Source organism: Hemicordylus capensis, chromosome 4, assembly GCF_027244095.1.
Source record: "Hemicordylus capensis ecotype Gifberg chromosome 4, rHemCap1.1.pri, whole genome shotgun sequence".
NCBI lineage: Eukaryota > Metazoa > Chordata > Lepidosauria > Squamata > Cordylidae > Hemicordylus > Hemicordylus capensis.
The window spans coordinates 64,894,532-64,910,393 of record NC_069660.1 but is presented as its reverse complement, the minus strand read 5'-3'; the positions used below and the strand labels follow the sequence as shown (position 1 = coordinate 64,910,393).

The window sequence follows — 15,862 nt, the reverse complement described above, 5'->3', positions numbered from 1 at the left end:
GCCATTTTTAAAAAAAGTTCCCGGCACCCCCGAACTGGGCCTGAACTGGCTTGACTCCGAGTTGAACTGGGTCCCTTGCTCAGGGTTCCAAAACTGAACATGCCCGGTTCGGTTCAAGCCCAGTATGGAAGCTGGCCATTAGAATCCAATTCTCAAAGAGTTGTAGTACTACCAACTCACATTATTTCAGAGATGTTTGCAGAATCCTATCTCCCCTTTTGAAATTTAAAGCCAGACTAAATATTAAAAAGGAAACATAAGTCACAGTCTTCTGGCAGGTTTAGAACAAAAAATGGTAGAAGCCTCCACAGGAGGTTGCCAGTTTCAACAGAGAAACTATTGCCTAACCTTTTCTCCTCCATCTGTTTTTCAACTCAAAATCTCCCACAACTGTTTTTTCATTGAGACAAAATGCAGGTATCAATTTTTTTCCCCACAAGCAGAAAAACATTTTAGGGAGGATAATTTCACCCTGAAAAATACCAGAGGGCAAGGGTGTGTGTGTATCCCACAGACGCACACAGAGTCCATAGTTCCTCAGCTGAAACTTAGCAGTCTTCCATAACTGCTTTTCGTTCTTAAAAACGGAGAGATTGGCTTACATCCTGACTAAATTACTCAATGGAAGCCCTATTGAAATTAAATAGTTACTAAAGGAATAGTTTCTAGACTTTTAGAGTAACTCCTGAGTATTACTGATGAGTAACTAAGTCTGGATGTGAGCCACTGTTTCTTGTGTCTTCACTCTGATGTTAAGTTTGGCTTTTTAACACGCCTCTGCAGTGCCTAACATAATTATTAGTCCTGATGCTGAACTATGTCTACTGCATTTTACAATTGTTAAATCTCTCAGAGACACAATATCTCATCTTTGCGAGTCTGCTTAAAATACTTAGTTTTGACACTGGACGTAGTGATCGTTCTGTGCCCAACCAAGCTCTGTTAAAATTGTGGGTTGCATAAGAACATAGTTATCCTCTTTTGCAACTTCCTTTCATTTCAGTCTGACTTGCACAGAGATTCACTGTGGATTGTGCCCATTGACATCTGCTTCCTTTAACCTTGGAAAAATATTTCTTTGCTGAGTTGCATTTGAGAGGAGAATTGTTATTTCAGTAGTAAAATTTGCAGACTATATTTCTAAGAGTTCTGTGTGAACATTAGGCAAGTCACTAATGAAGCAGCTTACAGTAGTCCATACAAAATAAATAATCAAGCTCCCATCATATGGTATCTATAAGAAATTGATCTGTAGATTTTACATCTGTAAAATGTTGACATTAGGCGGTTTAATCCTGGCTTCTCTGCAGTGAGAATGTTGGTCTTGACTGTAGTAATACTTTGTATACACTTTCAAAACACTTCATACATATTATCTTGGAATGGTAATCCTTACTACAACAACCCCACATGGTGAGTGAGCCTAATTCTCCCTATATTGCAAATGGCAAGCTGAGAGGAAGTGGCTTCCCAATGGCCCATAGTTGTTAGGAACATAGGAAGCTGCTATATACTGAGTCAGACCATTGGTCCATCTAGCTCAGTATTGTCTGCACAGACACATCTCCAAGGCTGCAGGCAGGAATCTTTCTCAGCCCTATTTTGGAGATGCCAGGAATGGAACTTGGAACCTAGATGCTCTTTCCAGAGCAGCTCCATCCTCTAAGGGGAATACACGTGTAGTCTCCCATTCATATGCAACCAGGGTGGGCTCTGCTTAGCTAAGGGGCAAGTCATGCTTGCTACCACAAGACCAGCTCTCCTCCTGTTGGGGAGGAGAGCTGTAGTTCATTCTAGAAGTTCATTCAAACCAGGCACTTCTTGATTCATAGCTCAGTTTCTTAGCCACTATGCTACACCAGCTCTCAAAAGAATCAGGATTTATTGGGGAAGCATCTGCACATTATGTGGCACATCTGCAACCTTTACCTTTCTGTCCTTGCTACAAAATGCATAAACCAAAGATAGATTTAGTTTAAACAGGGTATGTTTAGCCTTGAGAAGAGAAGACTAAGGAGAGATGTGATAGACGTTTTCAAATATCTGAAGGACTAGCAAATAAAAGAGAGAGCTGACTTGTCCTTTGTTGCTCTTGAGGACAGTACTATAGGGATGTGCACGGATTGAGTTTCATGCGCTGGTTTGGTGCCGAACCGGTTCAGTGCTACGGGGAAGGGAGCAGGGAGCGGGGTCGTCTTCTTTTTTTCTGAAGGAGAGCAGGTCCTTACCTGCTCATCACCGCCGCATACAGCTTCCTGCTGCGGAAGTGCTTGTCCAAAGAACAAGGTATTGTTGAACACGCAAATGGTACCCTTGCATGCACGGACACCATGTGTATGCTGGTTCCGTTCTTGCAATAGGTTTGTGCACAACCCTAGACTAGTGAAATTACAAGGAAGCATATTTAGAGTACACATTAGGAAGAACTTCCTAACTGTAAGAGCTATTTGACAGTGGGATAGTTTGCCTCATTTAGTGGTAGGCTGTCTTTCATTGGAGGCTTTCAAACAGATGCTAGACAGCCAGCTATCAAGGATGCTGTAGCAGTTTCCTGCACTGAGTGGGGGTTTCCAAAGTCCCTTCCAGCCCTTCCAGCTCTAATGTTCCGTAATTCCTTTAGAGAATGACAAAGTATTCTTCCTCCAAGGAAAAAGATCCCGTACAGTATTAAATATATATATAGTACTAACTTCTGTATTTTGTTTTCCTTTTCTTACACATACACAGCTTCCATTACTTGGAAACAAGCGTTACAAAAATTGGACACAAGCAAAACAGGCCCAATTTAATTTTCCAGTTTTACATTCAGAAATGAAGGGGGAAGTCTTTGTAGTCTCGGGAGGAATCTCTGTGAGAGACATCTTTCTTTTCACCTTGAAAGGCCCCTTGCTTAATTAGGAAGTATTTTTAACTCAGAGTAGCATATTCCACACTTAGTCACTGCCTTTTTTTTTTTTTTTGGCTTGACTAGTGTGCCTCATTAGCAAACACCTGTGACACCCATGCCATTATCCACTGATTGATTATAGGAAATGCATGCATTGTCCTTGGCTGTGGCAGATGAATGGAGAGAGGGAATGGTGGGAAGTATGGTTTCTCAGATTGAGGCACTGGCCAGGGGTGCTTTCTATCAGCTTTGGCTGATACTCCAGCTGCGCCCGTTTCTCGAGATCAATGATCTCAAAACAGTGGTACATTTGTTGTTAACCTCCAGACTTGACTTCTGTAATGTGCTCTACATGGAGCTGCCTTTGTACGTAGTCCAGAAACTTCAGTTGGTTCAGAATGTGGCAGCCAGGTTGGTCTCTGGGTCATCTCGGAGAGACCACATTACTCCTCTGTTGATGGAGCTACACTGGCTGCCAATAGGTTTCCGGACAAAATACAAAGTGCTAGTTATAACTTACAAAGCCCTAAACGGCTTAGGCCCTGGATATTTAAGAGAACGTCTTCTTCGCTATGTGCCCCACCACCTATTGAGGTAACTAGAGGAGGTCCGTCTCCAGTTGTCGCCAACTCATTTTGTGGCTACACAGAGACAGGTCTTCTTGGCTGCTGCCCCAAGATTGTGGAATGCGCTCCCTACTAAGATACAAGCCTCCCCATCTCTGGCAATTTTTTAAAAACTTCTGAAAACACATTTCTTCAACCAATCTTTCTCAGCTTTTAAAAACTTGTTTTTAAATTGTTTTGGCTATTTAATTGGTGTTTTATGATGTTTTAAATTGTTAATTATTATTTTATGCAGTTTTATAATTTCTGTTTTAATTATTAATTGATTTTAATGGTGTTTTAATGTAAACCTCCCTGAGCCTTTTGGAAGGGTAGTATAAAATTTTTAATAATAAATAAATAAATAAAAGCATGGAATATTTTGCCTTCCTGCCAGCATCATGTTTTTTCTGTCGTGTTGTTGAAGCTCCTGGTTTTGTCTTTGCTTTCTTTACAGCTTGGGCCTCTTATATGACCAACTCCCCTACTCTGATTGTAATGATTGGCCTTCCAGCAAGAGGCAAAACCTATGTGTCCAAGAAATTAACTCGCTACCTCAACTGGATTGGAGTGCCTACAAAAGGTTCTTGCACATTTCTATGCTTGGGATGTTGTTATAAACTCTTAGTTGGCACAATAAACTCTAATTCTGTGCATGGTGAGAGAATGGAGAAAGGTCCATGTCTATGAGTGATTGAAAAAGCCTGCAATTAGAAGCTGAGATTATTCAGAACATGATTATTATCACTACAAGCAATTAGCCTTTGATCTCTACCAAAAATGTAAAGGTTGTTCTGAGTGTTCCATAGTAAATGTCACAATGCTCAGTCGTGTTAGGAGCACCAGTCCAGGACAAGGCCTTGATTTGTGAAGTGCACTGCAATCTTTGGACAAAGTAAAGTGGTCAGCATATTTTGTAGCATTAGGAATGTGGAGCAAGAACTGCACCCTCAGAGGCTGTTGCTGAGCTCAGCCAAAGACTTGCCCTGCAGCTGAGCACATACAGAGGTGGAAAGGGGAGGGATTTTCACTGATCTCTCCTCCCTCCAAACAAACAAACAAACAACAAATATTTATATACCACTTTTCAACAAATGTTTCCAAAGCAGTTTACATAGAGAGAGAGTGAATGAATGAATAAGATGGATCCCTGCCCCCAAAGGGCTCACAATCGAAAAAGAAACATATAATAGACACCATCAACAACCACTGGAAGTACTGTGCTAGGGCTGGATAGGGCCAGTTACTTCCCCCTGCTAAATAAAGAGAATCACCATGTTCAAAAGGTGCCTCTTTGCCCAGTTAGCAAAGTATCCAAAGATACTTTGTCTTCCTGAAATATGTCCCTGAGACTGCACAACCCTCAGGGACATATTTCTGGAAGCCAAAAAGTACTTTTGGTAGGAGGTTAGAGTAGCAAAATTTGCTTCCCCTTCTCCCTCCACCAAAACTCTCAGCTGCAGGACAAACCTCTTTGTGAGAGTGCAGCTCTTGCTCTGCCTTTCCAATGCTGCAGAACATGTTAGCCAGTGTGTTTAAATCTTATTGATTTCAAAAGAGAATTAAGTATGTTCTTAACTTTCTCTCACTGAAATAAGAAGGAATTATGTAAAATCTCTAACTCTGGCTGGATCTTGCCCTTTGTGTTTACATTATGAGTAGGTTATGGTTATATCAATTTCTCAGATAGGGAACTGAAGCTGAGTAAGTGAACTCATAACTGAATCCTTGACAAAATAAGATTTAATACAAGTTCTCAGTTCTAATTTCAGTGTTCTAGTCACTGAACAAAACTGGCTCTTGTAATCTATTAATAGTCAATTTAGAGTCCTGTTTGTGGATTAGCTTGAGATGGATTCTCAAAAATAAGTGACCTTGCTGTAAATTGTATAAATAATATGCTTGCAAAAATTATATCACAGTCTAAACATGCTATATTGTAACTTCCAGTGAAATTAGTGAAATTGAGATGCAAATAAGCATGACAGTAGTCAGTATCTTAATTTAACTCATGCATTTGTTAATGTGCACATTTTTTTAGTAATCAAAATATGTCAAGGCTGGACGTGTGAGTGTTTTTTGCTCAGTGAGCTAATGATTATTACAGAATGTTGCCAACTGCATTTTTAATTTGCTTTTCAAAGTGTTTAATCTAGGGGTATATCGTCGTGAAGCAGTAAAATCATACAAGTCGTATGATTTCTTCAGACATGATAATGAAGAAGCCATGAGGATTCGAAAGTAAGTTGATGTCTGCATCACTGAAAAAATTCTGCTAAATTTAAAGTATCATCGTTGGATATCTGTTTTGGTAGGCACTCTGATTAACTTAAAAGAGAATTTTTGAAATTTTCAAAAATCCATTGCTTTTCTACCTTCGGATGTAAAAATCTAATTTATATCTGAAGGTAGAAGAGCAATGGGTATCTGACTTGCATTAAGGAAAATAAAGCAGATTAAAGGACAACCAACAGCCAGGGGAAAGGACTCGAGAGTAGCTTTAAATTTTTCTAAGACAATGAAGGGAGACAAAATTCATGCTGGATAGATAATTTATTAATAAAAGTACTGTACTCAGCCTGGCAAGTTTCAACAACATAACTTCTTCAAGGATGACACACATTTTTTCACAATGCTTTCTCAGAGTGATAGTTCAATGCCTCTAAAGTCCAAGATACAATGATTCGATATTTCTTGTACCATGGTCATTTACAGTTAGCCTTTTTACAAACACAGTGTTATCTGTTTAGCATGACTTGTAGGGTTGTTTGGTTTGGATAAAGCTCATGCTGTCAACATGATTATTTTAGAAACTAGCTTTGAAGTGAAATTTCTTGGTCTTAATGGATAACAGACTTTAGACCTTAAGGACAAGCTGATAGAAATATTGCTACCCTTTGGAACAGGTACAGACACATTTATAAGAAAGGAAACTAATTATCTGTTTTCTCTTTGAGGAAAGCTACTGCTTATAGGAACAAATGAAACTTGGGCACTCTGAAGGTGGGTGGAGAGGATATAGGCTCGAGATCTAGAACATGGACTTAAAAAATAAATAAAAATACCCACATTCTGCTATTAAAACAAACAAACAAACCCTGGAAGAAGTCCAGCCATTTAATTTGGTGCTTTCATTGGAAAGCGTAGGGTGGGTGGACTTGAAGGATTTACAAATGTTGGTTAATTGCTCAGGCAGCAGATCACAGAAAGAATGATCAGGGAACGTCTTGTGTTAACTGGCTGTGTGGGAGGGGTGAGATGGTTGCTTTTGAAGGAAATGGACTTGAAAACCTCATTGTGTGTCTGTAGCTCAGCACATGGGTTTTGCTGATGCCATATTTGTTTTCAGTGCAGGAAGTATTCCATAAGCACGGAACTACAATCTAAACTTCCCAGTAAACTGGACAATTTGAGCCATTGGCAGTTAGCTATACACACCAAAATGTTATCTCAAAGTCAAACTGGACTTGAAGCACATGCCATGCATGTTATATTAAATATGTGGTATGCAGCTGTGTGCTGCTTCTTTCTTTGTTAGTCAGCACACACATGGGGCCTTATTCAGGTCAGAACAGCTTGGGGAGGGGGTCTTTAACCCTTTGAACCTACCATGGTCCCAATCTGGATCCCATTCACTGTAACTGCTATTGACCAAGTATCGGTGAAGGATCTCCTAGGGAAAAGAGCTGCTCTTGTAGCAGCAAGCATGAATTGTCCCCTTTGCTAAGCAGGGGCCACATATGTGAGCACCGTAAGATACTCCCCTTAGGAAATAAAGCTGTTCTGGTAAGAGCTTCTGCATGCATGCAGAAGGTTCCAAGTTCACTCTCTAGCATCGCCAAGATAGGGCTGAGAGAGATTCCTGCCTATGACCTTGGAGAAGCTGCTGCCAGTTCGTGTAGACAATACTGAGCTAAATGGACCAATGGTCTCACTCAGTATAAGGTATCTTTCTATCTTCCTATAAAAGCTCCCATGGTGCTAATAGGAGTTTTTCTCTCTGGTTAAACAGCAACCTCACTTGACCTGATCCAGATCAGGACCAGGCCAGACAAAAGGTTAAATCTCCCACCCCACAGTCCCAATGAGGAGGGCACCCATAACAATAAAAAAGCATACAGCTCCAGATAATGTGCCTAAAGTAACACCTAGTTTGGCCCTTAGTGAAGGAAGAATGAAAAAAAGGTTTATTGGTTGACTTATGAAAAATACGGAAGGTTGTCTTGGAAAGAAAGTATGCGTGTAAAATATATGCTACTGAATGACTGCTTCAGATGGTTTGGTTTCTCATTGCTTTATAATTCCTTTCATCCACATGTTTCTTTTCGCAGGCAATGTGCCTTGGTAGCTCTTGAGGATGTGAAAGCTTATCTCATGGAGGAGAATGGCCAGATTGCTGTAAGTAGCCACTAGGTGAATGAGTGTTTAATTCATGAGTCCAGACCACATTTACACAAATCTAAGGCCCCATTCGAACATAGCCATAAACGTCAGGTAGATGAAGCTATGATTAATCTGGGAAGGCAACAATCATGCCACAGACGATTGACTAACTGCAGTTTGGCAACCTCCATTTTGGACATAGGTTTCATTTGCCAACCTCCATTTGCGGTTTGGTAGTATTGTTCTATTTTTTGTTCAAGTTGGTCGGAAAACTGGGGACCAGCCTCTTCCCCTGGGTGCAAGCATGCTTGGTCTTGGCTAAAGCTCATGAGGAGAACCATCCATCTAGAGCAGGGTTAAATCACACAAGAGATTCTTCTTTTGTGATGAAGAAGGATTCTGCTCTGGAATGTACCACTCTCTCATAAGAGAGTGCCTGGCTATAGAGACATGCTGGCTGGCTGGAGGGCTTTTACCACCTGGCCCAGTTGACAGTTTCACCAAAGCTCCAGGAAGGGTCCCCTGGCAACATCCCTCCCAGTCCTGGTGACCCGGAAACCAAGAATATAAGCACCACTTAAAAGAGTCTGGTCTCCCTGCAACACATCTCCATGCTCGTTTTAGCTTCTAACGGTCACCTAGCTAGCCAAGGACTATTCTAATCCACGGGTGTCCCATCCTACAGTGCCCCACGGAGGCTGGTTTTCATTTGCCACAGCATCAGGCCCAGCTGGTACTGATTAGTCTGGGACATAGGATTCATCCCCGGTCTCTCCTTGTCTGCTCAGCCATCCAGAAACCACTTGAATACCCAAAGTGGCCTGGACTACTTTGAAGTCTGGAAGGGTTGGGTGCAAGGGGAATATGCGGAGTATGAGTTCTGTTGTTAACCGGTGGTGCTGGGAGCCCCACAACAGCAGGCCCCCTATAGTTGGAAGAGAGTGCAGTCCGATAGAGAGCTGAGACACATTGGTGTTTCTCTTTTCTCCGGTGGACTGGCTTTCTCATGAGAAGGTTAACCCCCTGGCCGGTATGAGGACAAGAGTGTGTTGGGTCTTTCTTACTGCTTTGCCTGTGTCTGCTAGCCTTGTGGCACCCTTGTTACAGTGAACCAAATCCCAGGATCCTCTGCCTGCCTTACTATACATTTTATCTCCTATGAAAATAATAGAATCTGTTTCTGGAGTGCCAGCCGGCCAGCCCCAGCCCTTCTGTGGTCTGGCAACCTGTGTCTTCTGGGATTCTCGGGCATATCCCTCAGTCTTGTCCCCCCAACTCCACCTTTGTGTACATTCAGACCAAAGAAACTACGCTCTATTTATAACATCTGAGAGCCCCAGGAATGGGGCTAGATTGGGTGTTAGGTCAATGAAAGGGCTCCTTGCATGTGTATCTATTCTCCTTTTTTAAAAAAATGCTTTCTCCAGTGCTGTTCTGTCCCTTTTAAATGCAGAAATTGCAGGGATGCAGAATCCCTGTTGCCAAGCAGCAGCAGTAGGAGGAGCAAGAGCACAGTGGGTGGGGTGGGGGGGTATCAGCTCTGAGAGGTGGCCAGCAAGAAACACTGCTGCCCTGGAATTGATGCTTTCATGGGCTGCTCTGAGCCGGTCTCTCTGTGGTGGTGGGAGGAGCTTGTGCATGAAACCCAGGTTATGGCAGCGACAGAATTCGGACAACACAATGCTGCTGCCTAACCTCAGGTTTCAGCAGCAAAACTCACTGCAAACTGAGGGTTCAAATTCAGGTTTGGGAGCGAAAACAGAGCCACGGTTGGGTGATGAAACAACAGCTTCAAGCTTTTGGATGATCACAAACTCAAACCTCTGGCATTTTTACCCCTGGTTTGGTGTTATGTCCAAACAGGGCCTACTGATAGGTAGTAAACTTTGAGGTTTTCCCTGGAGTGCCCTTTTCATGTTTTGGCAGGGGTAATAGGAAATGTTACAGCATACTGAAAAATGATTTCATCCAGTGCTTTCTCACAAAGAAAATTGGCTGGTTCAGACAAAATGCAGAGTCAGGATTAAATTCTGCCTTAACACGATGTTTCCAAGCTCAGGAGTGCACACATACACACCCCACCTTTATGTACAAACTTTGGAAGAATTTTACTTCCAATTCTGGTTAAGAACAAGCCAAGATTCAGTCTGTGGTTCAGAACCTGTTTTGTTTTGGAGCTCTGGTTAGTATAAACCAGGTTTGCTCAGTTTAGATGTAACAAGTGATTCTGGCTTGTTCTTAGCCAGAGTCAGAAATAGAATTCTCCTGACTCGCACATGCAAAGGGGAGGGAGACGTGTGTGCTCCTTTGTGATCACAAAAAGCCAGGATTAATACTGGTTCCACATCATGTCTGGACCAGCCCAATGGACTCGGTGATTCCAGGTTGTGTTTATGTATTGTCATCACTACACTTCAAATCTTCATATTAATGCTGTCTAATATTAACTGGTATTTAATACTGTTATAAATGCAGATCTACTACCAAAGCAGTAGTTTAGCACAGTTCAGCATGATTGGTGGCAGCAATTTGAGAGCTGCTTCTTTTTTGACTTGGAGCCAAACTACATGTTGCTTTAAGCATATCCTTAGAGCTAATGTACTTTTCTAATAGAAATTGTCTGGATTTGGATGTTTTGAGCTGAACTTTAATACAGTCCAATATTAAATCAATAGCTAAGATTTAAAAGTGCCTAGACATCACGGTGTGTTTGATAATTTCTTCTCACAATGGTTCTATGCTTCTTAAGATAGCTAGGCAATTCTGGAAATTCTAGCCAGTGCAACTTGGTACAGCAGGAGCTTGGTTATTGTGGGGGTTACGTCCCCCACTACCACCGCAAATGCTGAGACTGTGATCATTGAAACCTTGTGCCTTTGGAAATGAGGGGCTTAAGTTCCTCAGTACATGAAGAAGTCTTTTTAAAAATGTGGGGCGTGGGGACTGCAGCACTGTACCTTGGCCTCTCCAGCTCCTCCAGTAATGGCTCCGAAAAGGCCCCAAATCCTCCAAATCCAGAGGGTGGGGAGACCCAACATGGTCCCACACAGCCTCCAGTGTGAATCCAAGCCAGAAATGCCATCGGAAGTGTGAAATACGCTCACAGGAACCGTGAATGGCCGAAATTCACACACGCAGTAATGGAAACCGGGTATATATAGCCCAACCATGAATAGCTGAAATCATGAACAGAGAACCCGTGGTAATGGAGGGTCTCTTGTATTACTTTGTTCTCTTCTTTTATTTAGGTTTTTGATGCAACCAACACAACCCGAGAGAGGCGGGACATGATTTTAATGTTTGCTAAAGAAAATTCTTTTAAGGTGAGTACATCATTACAAATGTGGATTAAGGTTCATGGAATGAAAGCCTTCCATTGTGTATACTTCATGACTACTGGCTTCAGATTGTCTTAAGCCCCTTTGCAGTTTTATAGATGGGTGACTTAAAGCATGGAAATGGAATGTCCATAAACCAGTTAAACCAGTTAAAATGGAAGACCATATTGAACCCAGCTGAAACCCAAGCAGTGGAATTAACCTTTTTAAAGTGCTTTGATATTCGTGGAGTGTAGATTGCGGTAAAAGTGGCTTTGACCATAAACCACAGCAGAAAAACAACCTGGAACTTCTTAAGTCCTAGGTGGGCATTCTGAAGACATCATTGTCCATAAAGAAACATCTTGGGTCCCTTCTTTGCTGTCTTTTTTTTTTTTTAAAGATCTTGAAATGCTATTTTACAGAATTGTTCTGACCTCTTCCCTGTCTATTATCTTACATTTCTTCAGCAATACCCAAAGCACAGGTATTTACCCATTGGTAGTCAATATTCTGCATAATGGACTGTCAGCATTAGGGACCCACCGAGGATGCTGGACAACTTGAAAGGCACCCCCGACAGTGTCGCATGACAGAGCTGCTGCAGAATGACTTACACAGTTTTAAGTCATTCTGCAGCAGCTCTGTCATGCGACACTGTCGGGGGTGCCTTTCAAGTTGTCCAGCATCCTCGGTGGGTCCCTAATGCTGACAGTCCATTGTGCAGAATGTTGACTACCAATGGGTAAATACCTGTGCTTTGGGTATTGCTGAAGAATACCCAGGCAGGACTATTTCTGTTGGAAACCATGGAAGTAGCACTACCCAGCTGCCCAGAAGCAAGTTATTCCACAGCTGCCTCAGGGCTGCTTTTCATGTTGTGTAGCAGCACCAACTGGTCCTTAATACAGTGTTCTGTTGTGTTGCTAAGTTTTCCTAACATAGTCTCTTGAGCTGCAAAATGATAGCTACTGCCACATGGAAAACGCCACTACAGCCACGAAATTTTAGCCAGTGCATATCATATGAATGTAAGATGACGTCAGATCCTAGGGAAGCAGTGGATGTAGTGAATTAGAGGCGGTGATGGGCTGGATGTGGGCTAGCAAACTGAGGCTAAATCCAGATAGGACGGAGGTGCGGTTAGTAGGGAAGCCAATTGGGATAGGGTGATTCAACCAGCTCTGAATGGGGTTGTACTCGCCTTGAAAGATGAAATGTGCAGCTTGGAGGTGTTGAGGGACCTGGCTCTGCTTTTGGATGCTCAGGTGGAGGTGATGGCAGGGGTGCCTTTGCACAGCTTCGGCTAGTGCACCAGCTGCATCCCTTTCTCAAGAAGGCAGATCTGGCCATGGTTACCCATGCCTTAGTCACGTCACAACTGAATTACTGCAATGAGCATTACATGGGGTTGCCTTTGGAGAATGTTTGAAAACTTCAGTTGGTGCACAATGCAGCTGCCAGAGTTCTCTCTGGAACTGCTTGTTTGGAGCATATAACACGTATTCTGAAAGAGCTGCACTGGTTGCCAATTTGTTTCCGGATCCTGTTCAAGGTGCTAGTTATTACTTTTAAAGCCCTTAATGGTTTGGGCTCTGAATGCCTGAAGGACCACCTGCTCCCAAGAGTTTCTGCCCACCCAACAAGGTTGTCAGAGGGGCCTTTGTTCTGTGTGCCGACATTGAGAGAGGCTAGATTGTAGGGATGTGCCCGAACCGGTTCAGAGGCCATGCTGGAGGCCTCCGAACCGGTCCGGATCCGAGCCGGTCCGGCAGCTCTGCATGGAGGGGGGTTGTAGCTTTAAGGGCGGGGAGGGTAGTAGTCCCCCCCCGCCGCTCTTCCCCCTCCAGCGCTGTGGTTTTTGTAAAAGTTTCTGGGGCGGCAGCGTTCCTCCCTGCCGCCCCTGCCCCCGTCGTTAGCCTGCCAGAGCGTAAGTACGTTACACGCATGCGCCCGTTCTGGAGCACGCACGCGGCGACGGCGGCGAGTGCACACGCGCGCCAGAACAGGCGCATGCGTGTAACGTACTTACGCTCTGGCAGGCTAACGATGGGGGCAGGGGCAGCAGGGAGGAACGCTGCCGCCCCAGAAACTTTTACAAAAACCACAGAGCCGGAGGGGGAAGAGCAGCGGGGGGGGGGTTGGTACTACCCCCCCGCCCTTAAAGCTACAAACCCACCCACCCCGTGCCAAACCGGACTGGTTCAGAGCCATGCACATCCCTACTAGATTGTCATGCATGTGGGACAGGGCCTTTTCTGTTGTTGCTGCCAGGCTCTGGAATGCTCTCCCATTGAACGTCCACTCTTTAACTTCTGTGGCTGCTCTTAAAGGACAACTAAAGAACTTTCTGTTCAGGCTTTTACTCCTTAGAGGCTGCCAGGTTTCTCAGCTGTCTTGTTTTTGTTTATCTTTTTTATGATGGTGGTTGTTCTGGTGTTCTGTGGTTTTTACTGTTAAACTGATTTTAAGGGTTTTTTTAATGTAATTTCTAATGCAATTTTATTGTGTATTAACTTTTGTAAACTGCCTTGAGATGCATTATGAAAGCTGGTATTAAAATTGAACAATAAAATAAATTGGTTATTTAAAAATTACACAGGGCCCCTGGTGGCGCAGTGGTAAAACTGCCGCCCTGTAACCAGAAGGTTACAAGTTCGCTCCTGACCAGGGGCTCAAGGTTGACTCAGCCTTCCATCCTTCCGAGGTCGATAAAATGAGTACCCAGAATGTTGGGGGCAATATGCTAAATCATTGTAAACCGCTTAGAGAGCTCCGGCTATAAAGCGGTATATAAATGTGAGTGCTATGCTATGCTAAAAATAAATAAGACAAGTCAAGCCACTTGCCCATCTAGCCCAGTAATTAGCTGCTCTGATTGGCAGCAGGTATTCAGGCAGGACCTTTCTCGGGGTTGATATCTGAACTAATTTTTCAACTGGAGATGTCAAAGATTGAACCTGGGACATTATACACGCAAACATATAATCTGCAACTGAACTATGGCTCCTCCCTCTTATTGCATTTGTCACTTCCGTTCCTCAGGGAAGTGGTGTGTTATAACTGATCGCTGGGTTTTCTGTGTTCCAAAAACCCCAGCAAAAGTATTACATTGTGATGAAACTAGTGGTGCATGTCACATAACTGCACCTTCCTGTACATATTTGGTAGAATGTTTTCTTTACAGCTTGAAGATATTGGAACTTGCTTCTTCACTCCAATTCATATTCCACAGCACTTTCTCAAAATTGGCAAAAAATTTCTTTCTGATCTGATTTCATTCAACAGCAACTTAACACCAGTTAAGGATCACTGTACAAGATGTAATGGTGAGCAGTTGAGCAAGAGGTCTACAAATTTTGGCTGGTATTGGAAGCGGCATCCAAAAGTAGCAATATGCCTTCCTGTATCATAGAGATTTCAAAGCCTAACACAATAGCAGGGATGAGTCCACAACCTTGTCCCAAATCAAAAGGTTGGGAGAACGGCAGGTGTTCATGCTGAGTTTTGAAATGACCATGATGCTTCTTGCTGCTTCTGAATGTCTCTGAAGCTCCAACACAAAGTGAAAAATGAGCTCCCACTTGCCCCTCCCTTTGTGCAGGTGTTTGCCAGATAAAAAGTATTGGTCCCCAGTAATTGAGCAAAACAGCTGCCATCCTCATTCTGCATAATCTGTTCCCTCAATCCACACACAGGGCTTTTAGGCCATTCTGGTCTCCCATCTCTCCATGTAATTGGTAGCAGGACAGCATGGGTCATACAGTCTTTACTTTTGTCTTTGTGTAAGTAACAGAAAAAAGTTTTAGAAGAAAAGAGGCCTGCCTTTTCTAGAAATGCTTTTTACAATTAAACAAAAAGCACTGAATGATACTTCTCTGGAGATGTACCCACCCTAGGTCTCTTAATTAGGAAGGATTTATCTTTTTATTAAAATAGGAAAATTAAGAAATGTGATGTAGCTGTAGACACAATACCTGATTGATAATTAAGATCCTAAGATGATGAATGTATGCATAGTTTACATTGCTGTACAGGCTTTGCATTTTACTAAGCCTTTTCCTGTTTTACTTTTGCAGGTGTTTTTTGTTGAATCTGTCTGTGATGATCCAGAAGTCATTGCTGCCAATATATTGGTTAGTATTGCATCATCCAAAGGCTGCCACCTAGTGTTTTCCTACAGTAAAACATACCCTTAAGATAGCAGGCAGCTGTTTAAAGCTACTTGAGCTGATGATGATGATTAAAAACTTGGTGCAACACACTGTAGCCACCCATTTTGTTTGCTGCTGGTATATCAGTGTTACTTGTGGAATTTTCTACAGCAAAACCACTCATTATGAACAGGATTGATACATAAAGGATGGAGTTTTTTTTTAAAAAGTGTAGTTATACCTTACTGTTGCCAGCAATACTAATGACAATATTATAATTTCAGCCACCATATTTTAAGGGTGTGCACAAAACCAGTTGGCCTGGTATGGTTCAAGTCCAAACCGGACCAGTTCAGTTTTGCACCCCCTCAAACTCTGCCCCCCACTGGGTTCAGTTCAGAGGAGTTCATGAAATTTGGGGGGAATTTTTAAAATTAGCTTATCCCCTTGGGGGTGCTGCCGTGGCTGTGGGGGAGTCTCCTGAGGCTCCCCCTCCCCCACTAGCTTTCATTACAG

At 42.9% G+C, this 15,862-nt stretch overlaps 1 protein-coding gene across 16 annotated transcripts in view; it reads left to right on the top strand.

The window, feature by feature from the left end:
* PFKFB2 (6-phosphofructo-2-kinase/fructose-2,6-biphosphatase 2) overlaps nt 1-15,862 on the top strand; it is a 54,345-nt gene that overhangs the window by 2,782 nt on the left and 35,701 nt on the right. For 15 of the 16 annotated variants that reach the window (XR_008307072.1, XM_053249686.1, XM_053249684.1 and 12 more), the window contains 5 exons: nt 3,950-4,075; nt 5,637-5,733; nt 7,824-7,890; nt 11,124-11,198; nt 15,272-15,328. Coding sequence is in view for 15 of the 16 variants with exons in the window: in XM_053249686.1 (XP_053105661.1) it covers nt 3,950-4,075; nt 5,637-5,733; nt 7,824-7,890; nt 11,124-11,198; nt 15,272-15,328 (422 nt within the window). In the remaining variant the exon portion in view is untranslated. Of the gene's footprint in view, nt 1-3,949; nt 4,076-5,636; nt 5,734-7,823; nt 7,891-8,396; nt 8,609-11,123; nt 11,199-15,271; nt 15,329-15,862 lie in introns of those variants that run through there. The other variant, XM_053249688.1, reaches the window with a different exon arrangement.